The 19,326-nt window shown below is 35.3% G+C and overlaps 1 protein-coding gene across 8 annotated transcripts in view; it reads right to left on the reverse strand.

Moving 5' to 3' along the window:
• Positions 1–12,678, reverse strand: part of CRISP1 (cysteine rich secretory protein 1) — a 35,277-nt gene extending 22,599 nt beyond the window's left edge. Inside the window, exons 1-2 of one of the 8 annotated variants that reach the window (XM_070778083.1) lie at positions 11,182–12,002; positions 453–520 (exon numbers count right to left, since the gene is read on the reverse strand). In XM_070778083.1, the coding sequence (XP_070634184.1) occupies positions 453–520; positions 11,182–11,296 (183 nt within the window). In that variant the 5' untranslated portion in view covers positions 11,297–12,002. The other 7 variants (XM_070778085.1, XM_070778082.1, XM_070778088.1 and 4 more) reach the window with 7 other exon arrangements.
• Positions 12,679–19,326: the final 6,648 nt, after the last annotated feature.

Raw genomic sequence — 19,326 nt, forward strand, 5'->3', positions numbered from 1 at the left:
CTTTGTCATGGAAAATGTATGGATCAGTTGTAAAGAAGTAATTCCCACTCTACATTTTTAGCTTTTTAAATTATTCAGAGAAGTTTAATGACATAGGCATGGGCTTGTGAAGTAAAACTGCTTAGATTTACCTTCAGGCTCTGCCATTTCCAAGTTATCTGACCTTGGACACATGACTTAACCTCTTATGTTTAGTTTCTTTCTCTGTAATACGAGATTAAGAATAGTACTTGCCTAATAGAGCTATGGTGAGAACTAGGTGAATACCGGGCATGTGCTTCTGTGTGCTCAGCTGCTTTAGTCATGTCTGACTCTTTGCCACCCTGTGGACTTTAGCTGCCAACTGGGCATAGCATCCTCACAATAGTGCCTGCAACAAAATAAGTTCTAGCACAGAGTTAGCTCTTATCCTCCTCTCAAAAGTAATCATAAAATATACAATCCTCACATACTTTTATAATCAAAACAGGCAGGCAGCCAGCAGCAATGGCCAGAAACAAGAAGCATTTCATTGTCATCCCTGTAAGAAAAGTAACATAATTTTAGACTGTTGCCGACTTGTGGGGATAATGTTTTGTCATAAGTCTTTTTGTGAAACACTTCTACATGCATCTGCATTTTTTATTTTTTTGCAAAAAGAGACCTGCAGGATCCGAACAAGGTTTTAATATGCTAGTCATTGGTACCAAGAGAGGAAGAGAGAACTATGATTGGGAGAATAACAGAAGTTAATGTTAATCCCTGGAGTCTCTGAATATGTTACATTGTGTGACAAAAGAGAATTAAGGTAGCGGATAAAGTTCAAATTGCTTATCAGTTGACTTTAGAGTTAGGATAGTGTCCTGGCTTATTCATGTGAATTCAATGTAATCAGGAGAATGCTAATTCACTTCAATTGTGCCCAACTCTGTGACCCTATGGACTATAGGCAGCAGGCTCCTCTCTCCATAGGATTCTCCAGGCAACAATATTGGAGTGAGTTGCCATGCTCTCCTCCAGGGATCTTCCCCACTCAGAGATTGAACCCATGTCTCTTATGTCCTCCTGCATTAGCAGGTGGGTTCTTTACCACTGGTGCCACCTGGGAAGCATATGTGAGAGAGAGAGGCAGTATCAGTGATGGATGATGAGGAAGGCTCAGTTAGCCACGACTGACTTTGAAGACAGAGGGAAGGACTATGAGCCAAAGAATATGGACAACCTGTTCAAAGTAGGCAAAGACAAGGAAATGAATTCTCCCCTGAATTCTTCTTGTTGAATCTTGATTTTAGCTCAATGAGATCCATTTGGACTCCTGAGCTCCAGAGTATACAAATAGTAAATGTGTACTGTTTTAAGATTCTGAGCTTACAGGAATTTGTTACAGTAGCAACAGGAAACTAATATAAATACAGCAAGATTAGGTTTGAATTTTCTATTGCCTATTGCATACTTTGGCCACCTGATGCGCAGAGCTGACTCATTGGAGAAGACCCTGATGCTGGGAAAGATTGAGGGCAGGAGGAGAAGGGGACGACAAAGGATGAGATGGTTGGATGGCATCACCGACTCAATGGACATAGGTTTGGGTGGACTCCGGGAGTTGGTGATGGACAGGGAGGCCTGGTGTGCTGCGGTTCATGGGGTCTCAAAGAGTCGGACACAACTGAGCGACTGAACTGAACTGAGCTGATAGCAAGGGGGTGTGATGTTCGTGCAAATGATTTACATACGTGATTTAGAGATATTCTGTAAAGTCTGATCACTCTGTCAAGAATGGTTGTCACTGTGAATGGAGCAAATCATAGTGAATATACTCTCTATTTTATTTCTGTCTGATATAGTTTGCTGATGCTAGTATATTAATAAATATAGGTTATTAAATTTGGTTGATACCTTCTTTTTACAGTCTTCCAAGTTTAGTTCTGAATCAATCCTGCTGAGCGGGAAGCAGAAGGGGCTAACTGTTTGGTTCTCATTTTAAAGAAGACTTTCAAAGAGCACGTTAGATGATTTGTGCAGAATAATACAGACAATGCAGTTTGCTATTGCTGTTAAACTTCCCCTACACACTGCCAAACATGTTTGTATGAGAGGAATTTGTAAATCAGTTCTTTCAGGGAACATACACACATAAGCCATCTGTCCTTTACTGCATTTTCTCATATCTTTCTTTCCCTTCCTCTGTTTCTGCCTCCAAAATGTTACAAACCCTCAAACCCTAAAATACACAGTAACACAGATGAAATATACAACTTTTTCTGTTACTTAATTCTCAACAATCCAATAAAGCAATTTTTTTTCCAAGTTAACTGAAGAAAAAAATAGGATAAAAATCTTCTGAACTATATAGTACATTGATATATACACACAAGTTAGCATTTATGCCCCTTACATTATATCTCTACATCTTTTTCTAGGGGAAAATTTTAGGGGGGTGCTGTGAATGTTCATTATCTTAATTGTTATGATAATTTTGCAGATATATACTAGCATGTACCTCAAAAAACTGTCATAAAAGTTTAAGAAGTACCAAAAAAATTATTTCACACCAATCAAACAATTGGAATTGATAATTAAGATTTTGTCTTTCAAGTCTTTTTTTATGTATAAATTCAATATTCAGATTTATCCATAATATCCATAATACATACAAAAATTGTATCCTGTTTCCCCCAGAATTTCTATTATTATATATTCCTTATGATCATTGTTTTGATAATGTGAATAACCTGTAATTAGCTTAAGATTTTGACTAAGTCTGATTTTAAGCTTTAATATTTTTCTCTACAAGTACTGTTATGTTATTATAAATATTTTAAAACAAATACCCTGCTATTTTCAGGATATTTTTAATAAATTATCATAGGATTTGAGCTTCAGAATTTGAAATTGATTGAAATCTTGCACTTTTTTCTTTTGACCTGATACAAAACTAATATTAATAATCTAAGTAAACCTGATACATAATAAGTGCTCAATAAATATTTATTAAATAAATTATATTTTGTACAGTTGAAATAATTGCCTATTTCAGACACGCACACACACACACACACACACAATCTTTTAATTAATAAATGTGATATAATAAAAGTCATACTGATCCTGGAGTTTAAATACTAATGATTTGTCCTTGGTTCTCTTATTAGCTCTGACACCAATAAATCCACAAATTCTCTGAAAATCAATTTGTTTTTGCTTAGAATGAAATCCAACATGTTGGAGACATAGATGGCTTTCAAATTCATAGAAGTACAAAAGACAACCAACTCTTGAGCGTTAACTACTACTGTTATTTTTGGAATGCTGCAATTTGTTCGGTGGACTTTATAATCCAAACTTGAAAGCCATGCCATAATTTACAAAAGGGTTATAATTCTGATAGATAGCTTTTGAAGACATACAGTATCCCCCATATTATTGAAAGTAGATAAATAGGACCTGGATATTTTATATACAGATATAGTATCTTCTGTCATAAGTAGGTAAAAAATCATTGTTTTATAATGACACATAAGGAATTTGATACAATTAATGATTTGATGCTAGATATTATATCCTGTACAAGAACTGAAAACAACTTATAAAGAAGCTTATCATGACCTCTTGAGACTGTTTAGGGGATAGTCAGTGTCATCTGGGATTATTGTTACCTTAACGTGTTGGGCTCCTCCAAAGAACTTTGGTTGATGTTAGGGACAACTAAGCTAAAGGGATATGCAAATTTTGAGCCTAAGTTTTGGCTTGGGTCTATGAATAAGTAGACTGTGTGCATTCAACTTAAGGCTTTTCAGAGATCAAGGGTACCAGGAAAATGGGAGGCTACCTTTACTTAAGATTCAAATATGCATTTGGAGAAACAGTCAAAACAGAAAGATAAAGGTTAACACTTGGGCATCAGTGGTATAGTAAGAATTTTAGAATGAGGATTGGATTCAGGTAATTATACATGTATCCTTGTTGGCCTGAAATCTTTATGAATGTACTGATTTTGGGCTCTGGAGTAGCCCTTAGAGTCTGATGCTTGGGTTAAGGTACTAGAAAGCAACAGGCATCAGGCGGAGATTTTGGCAAGCAGTGATTCTGGCAAAATGATCAATGTGCAGAAATAAATAGAACTGGAGAGCATGACTCAGAGGTTGAGTAGAGGTTGTAGGGGTGGAAAAAATAAGTGGACCTAGGGTAAGAGACTCTGAGGACCCACTGAGACTTATCCACTGGAGAATTAATACAGGAAAAGTTTCAGGACCAGGGCCAAACCTCCAGAGTGATCTAAATGATTCTCTATTGACTGGAGGTCTGAAAATTTATGTATAACAAGGCCATTTTAACTATGAAATTCCATTTCCTGTACTTAGGTAAAGGCAGTTTTTTCTGAACAGAAGTATTACAGAAGCAGCTGACATATCACCTCACTAACTTTAGCTTCAGTCCCTCCTTAACACAATTATTTCATAAGCAATAGACAATTTTAAACCCAAACTTTTAAACTCTCTTCTGATATTAGAAACTTGATACACTTTAAAAAATTAATTTTCCCTACATTTCTGTTTCAGATTGTAGGTCTTATTAACAAATAAACAGAACTTGGCTATTTGTCACTTAATTTGGTAGGAGGAAAGATCAAAAATGAAGGAAAACACTAAGGAGAACCAAGTGCTGCCCTCTGGCATGCCCTTGGGAATTCATTCTCATATATGGATTAAATTGCTAGACCATGTCCTGCTCAGAAAGTACTTACAAGAAGTGTCTCTTCCTTCCTTTAATCAAAGAGTTCATAAGAATGAACTCTACCAAATTAGGTCACCAGTCCTTTTTATCTTCTTTACCTCAGTGAATTTGTGAATTTAAAAATAATAACCACCACCAAAAGTAATATACATGTAATAGTTTCAGCACTCAAGAAAGTGCCTAATTCTCTCGAGTAACTCCCAAGAGTAAGAATCATTCTGATTTCCATAATTCAATCAACTTTATAATCTTACATAGACAGAATATATATTGTTAGCATATAAACATTTTCACTTAATATTATGCCTATGAAATTCATCCATGTTGCATGTAAAGGAGTTTATTTTTGCTAATAACTGGGTAGTATGCAGGAATTAGAATTATTTATTATTAATTAACCTTTGGTTTGTTTTCAGTTTAGAGCTATTACAAATAAAATTTCTATGGACACTTTTCTGTATGCCTTTTGGTACATATTATTATTTACTTTTTGGGGACATAGAAATGGAATTATTGGATTATACAATATACATATGTTTTCCTTCATCAAGTACTATCAAATATTTTTCCAAAGGGGTTGTAGAAATATGTACTTTTATGCTTCTACCAGCTTCATATCCTCACCCATACTTGGTATTCTTTTTTAAAAAAAATACTCATTATGTTTATGTTTCATCACGGTTTTTAATTTGTATTTGTCTACTTACTAATGATATGGAACACATTTTTATATAACTGTCAGCCACTTCCATGTTATCTTTTGTGAAGTGTCTGTCAGACTTTTCACTCTGTTATAATTAGGTTGACTGCATTTTTCTTATTGATTTGTAAGAATTCTCTACATATTCTTAATATAAAGTATTTGTCAAATATACGTACTGTAAATCTTTTCTCTTAGTCTGGGAAATGGGTTGCCATTTCCTTCTCCAGTGGATCTTCCCAACCCAGTGATTGAACCTGCATCTCTTTTGCCTCCTGCATTGGCAGGCAGATTCTTTACCACTGAGACAACTAGGAATCCCACCAAGGGCACCACCCTAGATAAATGGGCCAGTGTAATATAATGGGATATGTAAACAGGATTGCATAAACTGTGAATGTGTTTTATGGTTTAACTGTTTTAAATCCATGCCTGTTTACTCCTCAGGTAAAATCTGAAACTAGCCTGCCTTCAGTTATAAAAGATGCCTTATGACGGGCTGGTTCCTTTGGAAGCCGTGTCACATAGTTCCTGAAATAAAAGATGCCTGCCTTGGCGCTTTAAGATGTGTATAACCACGTGGTATTTGGCCCTACATGAAAATTGATTTCTTCTTAGTCTTGCTACAAGAAATTCTGGAGAATGATCTGAATAAGTAATATTACACTTGTATAGTATGTCTAAGTTTATTAAAAGCATGGAAATAACTAATACTTAATTTTCTTTTCCCCAAAGTGGTTATACTATATTTTTTAAAACTTTTTAATTGAAGTATAGCTAATTTACAATGTGTTGATTTCTGTTTATACAGCAAAGTGATTCAGTTATATATATATGTACATTATTTTTTATATTTTTTTCCATGATAATTTATCACAGGATATTGAATATAGCTCCCAGTGCTAACAATAGGCTCTTGTTGTTTATTCATTCTATATGTACTAGTTTGCATCTTTTCACACCAAACTTCGTCTCTATACTTCCCCCACTCCCCTTCCTCTTTAGCAATCACAAGTCTGTTCTCCAACTAACATTTATATTACGATAAATGTTGTTAAGATAAGGCTGTACAGAATCTCTTATTTAACATTATGACAATGCTATTAAGTAGTCATGTATCATTAATCTCACTTGTCAGGTAATTAAACCGACACTTAAAGACATACATAACTTACCCCAGCTCACAGAGTTTGTCAGTGTTATGATGAGAAACAGATATTTGGCTGCACAGTATATTCTTGCCTTTACACAGTATTCCACATGAGAGATTTGCTCTATGAGAAAGTCAGCTCAGTGAAAATGTTTACAAGAGAGTCAGAAATTTACAGTAGACAAGTGGCATGGACACATAATAATCAGAACTAATCTAGAGCCTGTGAAGACTACAAGTCACAAATGTGGATGCGTTTCTCGTTTGTAATCCAGATAACGTCATCTATGAAACTCACCAGTCTTAAACTGCCACACTTGGAACAAACTGCAGAGATTAACTGCATGATTTAGTGGAGCCACTATAGATAGCAGGACACTCAAAACGACCTCACGGCCCAGAAAAGAGAAGCAACTTACAGGCTTTCTTTGCATGCTTGCATCTTAGTAAATAAATATTTATTTAAATATTTACTAAGACGTTAATATGTGCCATGCCTTCCTCTAGACATAAAGAAACCTAGAATAATCAAATACATAAACTGCTCACAATTTCCTGAAGTTTGCAATCTATCACCTGGTATAAAGTACATACAATGCATTCATGGCAACTACACTATAAATGCCAGACAATTTGAAATTCTGGGAATGAAAAGAGAAGCAATCAATTTTCCTAAGGAACATCTTGTACAACAGGAAAGCTACCTACAATATGAGAGCGTTCTAATAAAATTTTGTCTAATAAAAAATGTCCATGTCATTTATCAGACATGACATGGATTAACTGCCTTGAAATGTCTGGAAATATTAAATACTAAAGTATTAAATACTCCATATGAGCTAGATAAGGACAAATACATAAGACTTTTAAAGCAAAGAAGGACATTGCTACACAGACAGAAATTATATGTGAGTGTAGAAAATCACTCTGAAACTAGGTATAATCAGATGCTTTTGTTTTATTGTTCTGAAAACTTGGAAAATGTTTGTTTACCTGAACATCTTGCCACTTATATTGAAGTCTCTATATAGTATTATGTAAATGGAAGTCTGTCTATATATTATACACTTTCATTTATATTGGAAGTTTATTATCACTTTCTTCTTTGGAAGAAAGAAAACATTATTGTTTAATAAATATATATTCCTTAGCTCTTTCCTGAACAAGTTCAGTTGAATATCTATAAGGGAACAAAGTAAGGGAGATAAGGTAGATAGTGTATAGTCTTGAATTATTTTGTGTTATGTGTTGAGGTAGGGGAAATGAAATAAAAAAGAACAGAGACAGCGTTCTCTGACTTTGCCAAAGAGTTGATAATGAACACCTGGAAAACAGTTTGTGAGAAAGGATGACTAAATGTCATTCAAAATTTGCTCACCTCTAGCCATAAGAATTTGTTGTTGTTGCTGGAGATGGATGGTAGTAAGCTGGAAACATGCCAAAGCTTTTCTATAATTCTTCTAATATTTTGTAGATGGAGAAATTCACATCTCTGAAGTAAAACTCACAAATTATTGAGCATTTTTTTTTCTTTCACATGGTAAAAAGAAAAGCCAGAAAAAGAATTCTGTGACTTCATCAAACCAGCATGGTTTATAGATTGGAAATGTATGATTTGTCATTTATGTCTTGCTACACTGCTGTTTAGAAAGAAGAGTGTTGATTCAACACCAAGTCAAGTGTTTATGGAAACTTAATTGCTTTGGTTTTATCTGTTGGTCCTGTCAACTCCTGGCATTGCTCTACCCAACACAATGCTGTCTGTATTTTTGTCACTGATGTCTTCATAAAGAGTTGCTATCCAGCTTAAAATATGGTTTTAAAAGAATTTGGGACGTGTTGGAAAGCACAGAATAACTTGATTTGCATATGAGTCCCATGTATGGATGCCAGTTGGCTGCTTCATTCATATCTTTCTTATTTTCATACATTGTCCTTTTTCTGTTTAAGCTTCTTAACATAGTATGAAATAATCTGCCATGACGTTTTTTTTTTTTCTAAAACAGAAAATCGAGACACATTGGTCTAACATATGATATAGCAAAATGATAGAACAGAATAGAATTGGATTTATCACAGAAAATCTTTGGGAGATAGATGAAGACTAATATGTTTATAAGCAAGCACATCGTTTGTTAAAACATATGCATCTTAAAAAATTTAAAAACATCAATTGTTTACTTAATGATTGGCTATCAAAAATTTCAGAAAGCACAATAATTTTAAAACAGATAAATATAATGAAACAAAAATAAAAAAGCCATTTCTTCCTGACATATTTTTAGTGAGAGTGATATTTCTTGCTAATTCATAAACTGGTCATCAATACCATACAATGGATTCAATAATAACTTGAACAGACTAGACAGGCCGTTTGCACAAAGGAATAAATCTGTGATGAAACACTGGACTGAAAAATCTGGAGTGCTGGTAACTCAATTTAGTACTGCTCAGTTTGTTAGATGTGCCCACATTCATGAAATATATAATGAATAAACTACAAAACTATATATTTCATGGTTCAGTCAGTTCAGTCACTCAGTCGTGTCTGACTCTTTGCAACCCCATGAATCGCAGCACGCCAGGCCTTCCTTGTCCATCACCATCTCCCGGAGTTCACTCAGACTCATGTCCATCAAGTCAGTGATGCCATCCAGCCATCTCATCCTCTGTCGTCCCCTTCTCCTCCTGCCCCTAATCCCTCCCAGCATCAGAGTCTTTTCCAATGAGTCAGCTCTTCGCATGAGGTGGCCAAAGTACTCGGGTTTCAGCTTTAGCATCATTCCTTCCAAAGAAATGCCAGGGCTGATCTTCAGAATGGACTGGTTGGATCTCCTTGAAGTCCAAGGGACTCTCAAGAGTCTTCTCCACACCACAGTTCAAAAGCATCAATTCTTTGGCGCTCAGCCTTTTTCACAGTCCAACCCTCACATCCATACATGACCGCTGGAAAAACCATAGCCTTGACTAGATGGACCTTTGTTAGCAAAGTAATGCTTAGAAAAACATAACAAAAAAATTAGACTTGGTGTCCCATGTTTGAATTAGGTTAATGATTGATGTTCTCTGCTCAAGAAGCCTCCTTTTCTGTTCCAGTTCTTGGGTAGATAACATCTTATTTTCTTTTATCATTCCTTTTGGAAAGTTAGTTGCACAGTCGTGTCCAAGTCTTCACGATCCCGTGGACTGTAGCCTGCTCAGCTCTTCTGTCCGTGGAATTCTCCAGGCAAGAGTACTGAATGGGTTGCCATTCCTTTTTTATATTCTTTTTTTTTCCTTTTTTATATTCTTATAACTGTGCTTATATCTGCTCTCACACAAAGCAAGACATGTTCCCTTTTATTAGAGCATTTACTTTAGAAAACTTGCAATTGTAAATTCTTTTTCTCCTCTTTCACTGTGAAACCTTTAGAACCCAGGAATCTCTTTCTCAAATACCTTGGAACCATACTTTGAAATGTAACCATCAAGGAAAATAGAGCCACTGCCTATGGGTCCCTGTGGGAGGATAGATGCCCAATTTCAATAAGCAACAATTAGTAAACACACTGTTGTAAATTACTAATCACATTGACTGACCTACCCCCTCATGTCCTCTAGTACTTTTCCATTAGTTCACACCGGCATTTAAAATCCTCTGTCTTTTGTTTTAACAGAATTGAGTCCAATCTTTCTTTTCTCTTGCAATATAGTCTTGACCCTTACTGCAATAGTCTTAAATACAGTTTTCCTTGATATTTTTAGCAAATGTTAGGTGAAATTTTTCTTTTCCACTATGTCTCTTATTATTCTCCATCAGTTCTTCTTCATTGTTTTATACTCCAGGTGAGAGTTTGTGAAGTCTTCATTTTAAGGAGACATCAGAGAATTGAATTAAGGTGAACTAAGAATGCATGGGGTTAGATTAACATTGAGAATGTCATCATCTTCCTATGGGAGCTTTCTTGGTGCTTCCCTGGAGCTTCCCTGGTGGCTCAGACAATAAAGAATCTGCCTTCAATGTAGGAGACCTGGATTCGATCCCTGAGTTGGGAAGATCCCCTGGAGAAGGAAATGGCTACCCACTCCAGTATTCTTGCCTAGAGAATTCCATGGACAGAGGAGCCTGGCAAGCTACAGCCCATGCAGTCCCAAAGAGTTAAGAGTTGAACAGGACTGAGCACCTAACACTTTCACTTTTTCACTTTCCTACAGGAGCAGAATTTATCCCTCCTAACTTCAGACCTGACAAAAGTCCAGGGAGAGAAAGATTTCTTTTATATTCAGCATTAAGAGGCTTGCACTGGCAGAGTAAAAAAGGAAAAAGAACAAGAGGATACAATTATTTTCAAGGAATATTGGGTAGGAAATACTTAAAGACAAGACAGCAGAAGAAAAATACAGGTCACTTAGAGAATCAGGAAAAAAGAAAGAGAGAGGTAGAGAAATTAGAAAATGTTAAATTCAAAAATGCAAAAAAGAAACAAAACTCCTTAAGCCTCCATAAGTAAATCCCTAAGTTTTGTATATTATTGGTGCACAAAATATTTGAATGCAGAGGTGGGCTCCCCAGCTTCTCAATAGTTAGTAGGAAGATTAATCTTTCTCTCTAGATGTGTAGCCAGAGAAGATAACTCACCGAACTGGAGGTAGCATAACACATCACTCCTATTTACTTCCCCAATTGCCTCTCTTTCATCAGCCTCCTCTAACCCTGGGAAATGGAGAACTATCCTACATGGGTTATATAGCATACTATTCAGTACTTCTAGATCTTAAATTTAGAATATGAATGAAAATATGGCCTCTAACTTCTAGAAGCAAATAATTTGTGACTTATTTTAAGTATTTAGATTCTCTGTTAGGATGAACAATAGAAATGCCTGAAGTAAATCTCTAATGTGCTATATTTCAATAATGTCAAATATTTGTGAAAGTACTGAATACACTATCAAATCCAGAATTCCTCAGCAATTCTATATAGCTTTGGGGATATATTTCATATTATTAGTTAACAAATCACTTCCCTCAAAAGGTGATCCTACCTACTTCTTTGTTCTCACTTGCTTTCTTAACCATTTAGTCTTCATTTGGAAATCTCTGCATTTGTTTGTTGAGTAAATCATTTGATAGCTGCTTCTGGTAGGGGTGGATAAGATAGCACAATGAACATATTTGTATAATATGCAAAATCATTTTTTTTCTCCCTTTTTAAAAACCTGTAAGCTGAATTGGCTCTTTTGACTTTATAATGACTTTCCTTGTTTGTTGGCTTTGATATCTTTTATTCTTATGCTCAAAATATTTGCTGATCTATGACTGTCAGCTTATATTTAAAAGAGTGAAACAGCACTACAGACGCTCACTGGGAAGCTCAATCTGTGAGGGTAGACTTAGCAGCGGTAAACTTGACCATACAGGAATCAAACATCAATGTAGCTTTTCTTTTAGAGACGACCCCAAGATACCCATGGATTTACCTGTTAGTTTGGTAAAGTGCACTGATGCAGAAGAGTCCTTACTGGGATTCTTAACTACAGGCATGGTTTTCTTTGCCCCTAAAGTGAATTCCAAATGACAATTGAAGTTTTAAAGCCTATGACCCTCGTTTACTCTTTTTCCCCTCCTCTCTTCGATTCTGTGTTTTCATTTTTATTTCTCATTCATCACAGCCACTAAGTGATTCCCCATTGGTGGGTGGAAGCAATCATTGATAATTCAGTTTTATCATCTGACCATTTGGTGTTCTTGGTTGATCAATGGTATTAATCTGTTCTCCACTAGATGAGAGATGATGGAGAATGCAGTTTGTTAGTCATTTTCAATGATATTTCTGGTTGCCAGCTCAAAGAAATAAAGTTTATGCCTGCTGGGAAGGAATGTGCAAGTCTTCTGTGTCTGCTTACTTGTAATTTGTGGCTGAGGTTGTAGAACTGAAGCTATAAGCTCTCACGCGTTTGTCTGCCTGGGAGCTAGTGTGTCTACAGTTAAGAAAAACCTGACTTTCCTTGTGTCAGTGTGAAATGTTTTCCTATGTCCAGAAATGACTAATTATTGTAAAAGGGATGTACATAGCTATAGAAAGTTGTGCTGTGTGAAAGACAAAGGCATAGGACAATTAAGGAGATAACTGTATTCAGCCTCCTGTGATAGGGAAACAGGTGAAGATCACCTGAAAGAAAAGGAGTCTGGAGTTTTATAGAGTCAAGTAAACAAAGGAATCATACACAAGTGTATGACAGTCAGGAGGAAGGAGGGAAAGTGCCGTGTTTCTGAATATGTAAGAGTAGGATAGTCTTTTGTGGCTAGTCTTTTCTTGGAATCAACACATGCTTGGGGATTTCTTGATAGTTGCTACTTTCTAGGAACATAGAATTCAGATACAGTTCCACATTGCCATTCAGTTAATTTCTTCAAACGTTTGTGTTTGACTGTCAATTCTTATCTTTCCACCTTTCATGTTTTTCTCGTTACAAAGGATTTAGGTAATTTTGATTAAGAGTTACAGCACAGAGAACTCAATGCTCTGTAGTGACCTAATTGGGGAGGAAATCCAAGGAAAATATGGGATATATGTGTATGTATAGTTGATTCTGTCTTTGCTGGACAGCAGAAACTAACATAAAATTGTAAAGTACCATTTTTATTATTCTCCAATAAAAATTAACAAAAATAAACAAATGTTCTACACACAAAAAATAAACCATTTATAAACAGTGTTTCTTATTAGGTTAGTTACAGATGTAGATCTTCCTTATGGATGGAAGAAATCCTACTTTTTAATTTTTATTTTAAACATTTATTTGTTTATTAATTTTGGCTGTGCTAGGATTTTTCTCTAGTTGACATGAGCAGGAGTTACTCGCTAGTTGCAGTGTCTGGGCTTCTCATTGGGGTGCCTTCTCTTGTTGCAGAGCGTGAGCTCTAGGGCACACAGGTCCAGCAGTTGCAGCACACAGATCTCAGTAGCTGAGATTCCCAGGCTCTAGAGCACAGGCTCAGTAGTTGTAGTACATGGCCTTAGTTAATCCGTGGCATGTGGGATCTTCCTGGATCAGGGATCGAACCTATATCTTCTGCCCTAGCAGGTGGATTCTTTACCACTGAACCACTTGGGAAACCTTTAGATTTTATGTTTTTATCTTTTGTCTATGTTGCTCAACTTCCTGTTATGTTTTTTTTTTTTTTTTTTGAAAAAACACATTTTATTGCACTTAAGTTATAAGAAAATAAATTTTCTAAGTGAATCCAGCCATAGACACAATCCCTTTAAAGGTTGCTTTTTGTTTGTTTTCTTTTCTGCTGGAGAGGGGTGGGCTGCACCCAAGAAGAGACAAGGATGAATCTACTTGAAGAAAGCTACTCTGGTTTTTCCACATTTATTCTTCCTTTCATAATTAACTTTCTGCCTTAATCTGGTGCTATGATTTCTAAAAGGTAGGCATGTTTTGTTTCTGAGTTTGTTGGTCAGATTTTCTTCCAACAAAAGGTAGTTTTAAAGGCAAAACTTATTCAAATAGGAAACAAAGCATAGAAATCTGGGTTCCATTTTCAGTTTTGTTGCTCCATGTTGTGTGACTTAAATAGTTTTTAGTTGTTTCATCAAAATAGCATAGTCTGTGCCCTGCCATTCATCAACGTATCCTGAACAACAACTAAACCTTTCTGTGTCTCAATTTCCTTGTTTATAAATGTAGGTACTAATAAAACCTATTTTGGGAGGTTGTTATGATTGAATGAATTAATATCTGTTAAGCATTTAGATCAATGTCCCAGAACATAGTAACATCAGTATTTTGTTAAATATATAAAAATTAATAAACCTGAAAAAATGAAAGAAAAAGTTACAACTATTATTGCTAGTAAAGTCTATACAAGGAAAAACAGTGACAGAGAAATACATCTGTATGTTATTTTTTTCCCAAGGAGAAATAGAATAATTTTATCTTCAGGTATCAGTTTATTCTAGACAGTGAAATCACTGTTTGTCGAAGTTTGCTGAGTCCCAGCTTGCTTCTATGTTTAAAGGATGAACATCTTCCTCTACAGTAGGAAAGATTATTCTTTACCTTCTACAGAATGTGCCTAGATAAAATTCCTAGTCTTATCAGCATTATTTTCAATTATTAATATTTCTAAAAAAATGGCATTACTGTCTCTCTGTTTCTACGGAAGGTGGGACTCTGATTGTGATGGGATGCCTTGCTCTGAGCTATAAAACTACCTCCTGTCCTAAAGATAGGAGAAGCTTATTTCTCCTTTGGATAAAACCAGTTCACAAACACAGGTAGCATTTGACCGCCTCCCAATCTTCTCCAACTTTTTGTCTAGCTCACCCAGCCGTTAGAAATCCTACGGCCCTCATACTTAGTTCTGGTCTCTTCTCCAGGCAATAGCCTTTCCCCCTCCCTTGCAATAGTCTTTCAGTCAAAAGTCTGTCTTTACTAATTCTGGATTTATTTTCTGTTTTACATAATAAGGTTATCATGATTTTCTCTCTTAAAAATTTCTTTAAATACCTCAAATATAAAAATGTGGAGGTTTTCCTTTGCCACCACCAAAGGGGAAAATAACCTTTGAATTTAAAGTTTATGGATAGTTATTGAATTACCTGTTTGGAGGAAGATTAGAACTTAGAATTCTGATTCCATATATAGATATTATTATGAAACATCTTCTTTTAATTTTTCCATATATTTCATCTTTGCCTTGTGCTTCATTTCATACCCCTGAATCCAAAGTTCTTCTTATTTAATTTCTTTAATTTATAAATCTTCTATTTTCTGTTGTAAAGGAGTCATCTGCCTTTAGAAATAAGGAGGGTACTGAAGAAGTGTTTCAGAGATTAACTCTTCTAAATACTTCCCCCCCCCCCAAGTCTTTATTGAATATATTACAGTATTGCTTCTGTTTTATGTTTTGGGTTTTTGGTTGTGATGTATGTGGGATCTCAGCTCCTTGACCAAGGATTGAACCCACATCCCCTGCATTGGAAGGTGAAGCTGTAACACTGGACAACCAGATAAATTCCTCTTCCAAAGACTTAATTGATCTTTCTATATCTTATATTACAATCATTTCTACATATTTCCCAAACTGGGTTAATGTTTTTAAAATTTCATATTTCTCACTGATAGTAGTATACTACTGTTCTCATATTTGTTTGTTAATCAAATATATGATAAGCTTATAGTCGACACATTTGTTTATATATACATATAGCAAATATATATACATTGCAAAAATCTCTAAGAGTTCATTTGCTTCTTTATAACTAGTAAAATATTTTAGTTCTTAAAAATTATTTTATTATTATTAGTATTTTCTAAGCACAAACATTATCTAAACACTAAATGTTATTATACTTGTATCTGCATTTCTGCTGTGACAAATAAGACTGTTTCTCCCACAATTTAAGAAATCATTGATACTATGAAATTGTTATGTCTGAGAAGAAAGGAGAGTGAGCCTATAGAGGTTTCACAAAGGGCTTCCCTATATCTAAAAGGAGAAATGACTAAGGAATTCCTCTCTTTAGGAGTGGGGGTGAAATGTGTTGTAATTTTAGCATTGCCAAGGAGTAGTACAGATGGGAGGCAGAGATAGCCAGGCAGACAGTGCCAAAGCAAGAGCAGCAGCTGCTGGTGAGTGAGAGCTGAGCAGATGGCATGATAGCATGGGCCATGGTTGCCATCAGCAGTGAAAAGTATCAGTTCATATTAGAAGATTCTGGAACAGCTGTCCTGAACCTAGGACAATATAAAGTCATTAATTTCAATGATTATTTGTTAGTGTGCCTGGTGTTGAGTGTTAGGTAAAAACAGCCAATGGTTATTGATCAGAAGGATGCCTCTCTAAGGATACAGTCATTGATTCTTATTTTCAGTTATCTGATTGAGTAAAGCAAGTGCTATTCATTGTATATATACTTGGAGAGATAAGAAGGATACTTAATATTTGTACCAGACAATGTTATTGATATTTGTGGCTGATGTTTTTCAAGTACTATCAAAACACATAATTTCTTAATCCTTAAAACCAATTTTCCTTAAAGTATGAAAATCTCAGATATATAAGAAACACATGAAATATTGGCTAGAAAATGCAAATTCCTGGGTTCTTTCCCCAAATTGTTAAAACAGGAATTCTAAAATAAAAGCCATAAATCTGTCACGAACTTCTCCAGGGATTCTTATGCACACTAAATTTAGAATCCTTATCTTAAGAAAATGTAGGGGATAATTAGGAAAATGAAAATATAAGTAAGTATATAAAAGTATAGGCACAAGTAAAAGAAATTATTTGTCATTTTTATGTGAGAAGTCAGATGGTATAGTTTTGACTTTAAGTATGGCCAGATCCAGTTGCTCAAATGTTCTTTCTCCTTAAATTTCTCAGCTTCTCAGGTCTGCTTGTCTCTTCAGGAGGGTTTATCTCCCAAAGAATTTCTTTACTCTTAAAAATGACTCTGTTCTGAACTAGCAAATGTTTCCGTCCTAGACAGCAAGAAGCCCCAGGTCTGCAGGGAAATGTTATCATAGGTTTGCAAGTGTAGTGACTGGTGGGACAAATGAATATGAATCACTTGAGATATTGAATATAGCTTGACTTAATGCTTACCAGAAAAAGATGGTGGTGAAAAATCAACAGAAAGCAGATCAATCTTCTAGAATGCTACAAAATCTGAACTTTATTCTTGAAAAAAATGAAAATATTTAATCAGGCAATTGACAGCTTCAAGTAATCATTTTAGAAATATCATCTTTATCACCTTTGTATGCTTAGTTATAAATATTGTTCAAAAATTCCCTGGAATTTTAACAATTATTGAGAATGGAATTTTAACAACTCTTGAGAATGGAATTTCTCTTACAGCCCCACCTTACTACCTCAAAATGTGTCCTTAAAATTGACAAAGCGTTAAAAAACATTTTTAAAGAATTTACTATGGGACCCAGAATTTATAATTATGCAATATTTACTTTTTGAACAAGTGTAGTAAAGTGTATTGTCACATTATAAAAGAAGGAATCAAAGAAAGAATGTTTTTCATATAAGGAATTTATAACTTTGTGCCATGCTAGCACACTTGATTGACCTGAGTCTCTGTAATATGAAAATGTCCCATCTTAAAATTGATTTTTCACTATATCCTATTCTAACTCTTAGAAAAAAGTTAAAGATTAAAATATGTCAAAAAGTCTTTGACTTTGTGACAATATAAGAAAAATAGATCTCCACTGTTGAGGGTCTACAACATATTAACAGCTTAGCACATGTCACTAAATTCTCAACCTTTTTACTCATTATGACCATCATGTCAGTGATGACCAACTTTATCCTCCATTTCCTAATTTATCAAATGGATATAACACTACTAGCTTAGTCGGTAATGAATCTGCCTGCAATGCAGGAGATCTGAGTTCAATTCTTGGGTTGGGAAGATCCCCTGGAGAAGGAAACGGCAACCCACTACAGTATTCCTGCCTGGAGAATTCCATGGACAGAGGAGCCTGGCAGGCTGTATAGCCTATGGGGTTTCCAAGGGTCAGACACGACTTAGCGACTAAACCACCACCACTCATAGGATATCTGTGAGTATTAAATGAAATACACACAAAGTGACAAGGCAATAATTTAGGCTCTGTAACATATAAACTGGGCTTCCCTGGTGGCTCAGTGGTAAAGAATCCACTTGCAGTGCAGGAGACAGCAGGATACTTGGGTTCAGTCCCTGGGAGGGGAAGATCCCCTGCAGGAGGGCATGGAAACCCACTTCAGTATTCTTGCCTGGAGAATCCCATGGACAGAGGAGCCTGGTGGGCTAAGGTCCATGGGATCATAAGCATTGGACAAAACTGAGCGATTGAGTACGCCTGCACATGTAAACTCCTGCACTGCTTTGGGTTTGGGAGAAATATGAACAAGCTAGTAAATATCAATTACTAGTTTGCTTATACTTACTAGTTTGTTTATATTCTTTGACCAAGAAGTGACTATTACCACGTTTGCTCAGAGTTTAATGACTGGAGATACCAACATGGTCTCACTATCTTCTGGGGGGCTGAGTAGTGATGGATTACTTGATGAACACCATTGTCATTCAAAGAAAGTCAATGAAATTATGTTTTGATTTCAAGAAAGGATTGTTATGATATAAATCTTAATTTTACCTCAAATATAAATACAATTATAAGGGTATTTAAGTTGAGGAGGAAAGGTCAACCTAATTTTCAGATGCTTTGTTATATAATTCCATCCTTTATAATATCTTCATTTTTTATAAGAATTCTTACTTTCTAAATGGTCATCAAATTATAGTTTGTTTTTTTCAGAAAAAGCAATTCTGATATTTATGTGTGTTTTTATTTTTACAGCTAACTATAAACTACTTGGCTTTTCACACAACATAGTGAGATTTTATATTTCTGGTTTTAAAATCTGAACAGTTGAACTGACCAAATTAGAGGCTATAAATTTCTGCCTCTTTTTCTCTTTAAGAACTAGGTTTTATAGGTGTCTCATGTCTCTTAATTAGCAAAATGCCACCAGACTCCATTTTTAAAAGTAGAGGGTCTAAGTAAAGAATAGCAAAACTGTCACTTTTGATTTTAATTTTAACCATTCTATATAACACATCGTCATGCATGGGAATTTTTTCCCTTGACTCTTATGCTGTGATTCTGAGCTTTTCTTTGCTTATGATTTCAAGAGCACATTATGAAACCATGGTTAATGTTTTGCAAATATGTACTCAACATGATTAAGAGCTCCTTTTGCCAAG

Source organism: Bos indicus, chromosome 23 (genome assembly GCF_029378745.1).
Source record: "Bos indicus isolate NIAB-ARS_2022 breed Sahiwal x Tharparkar chromosome 23, NIAB-ARS_B.indTharparkar_mat_pri_1.0, whole genome shotgun sequence".
Taxonomy (NCBI): Eukaryota; Metazoa; Chordata; class Mammalia; order Artiodactyla; family Bovidae; genus Bos; species Bos indicus.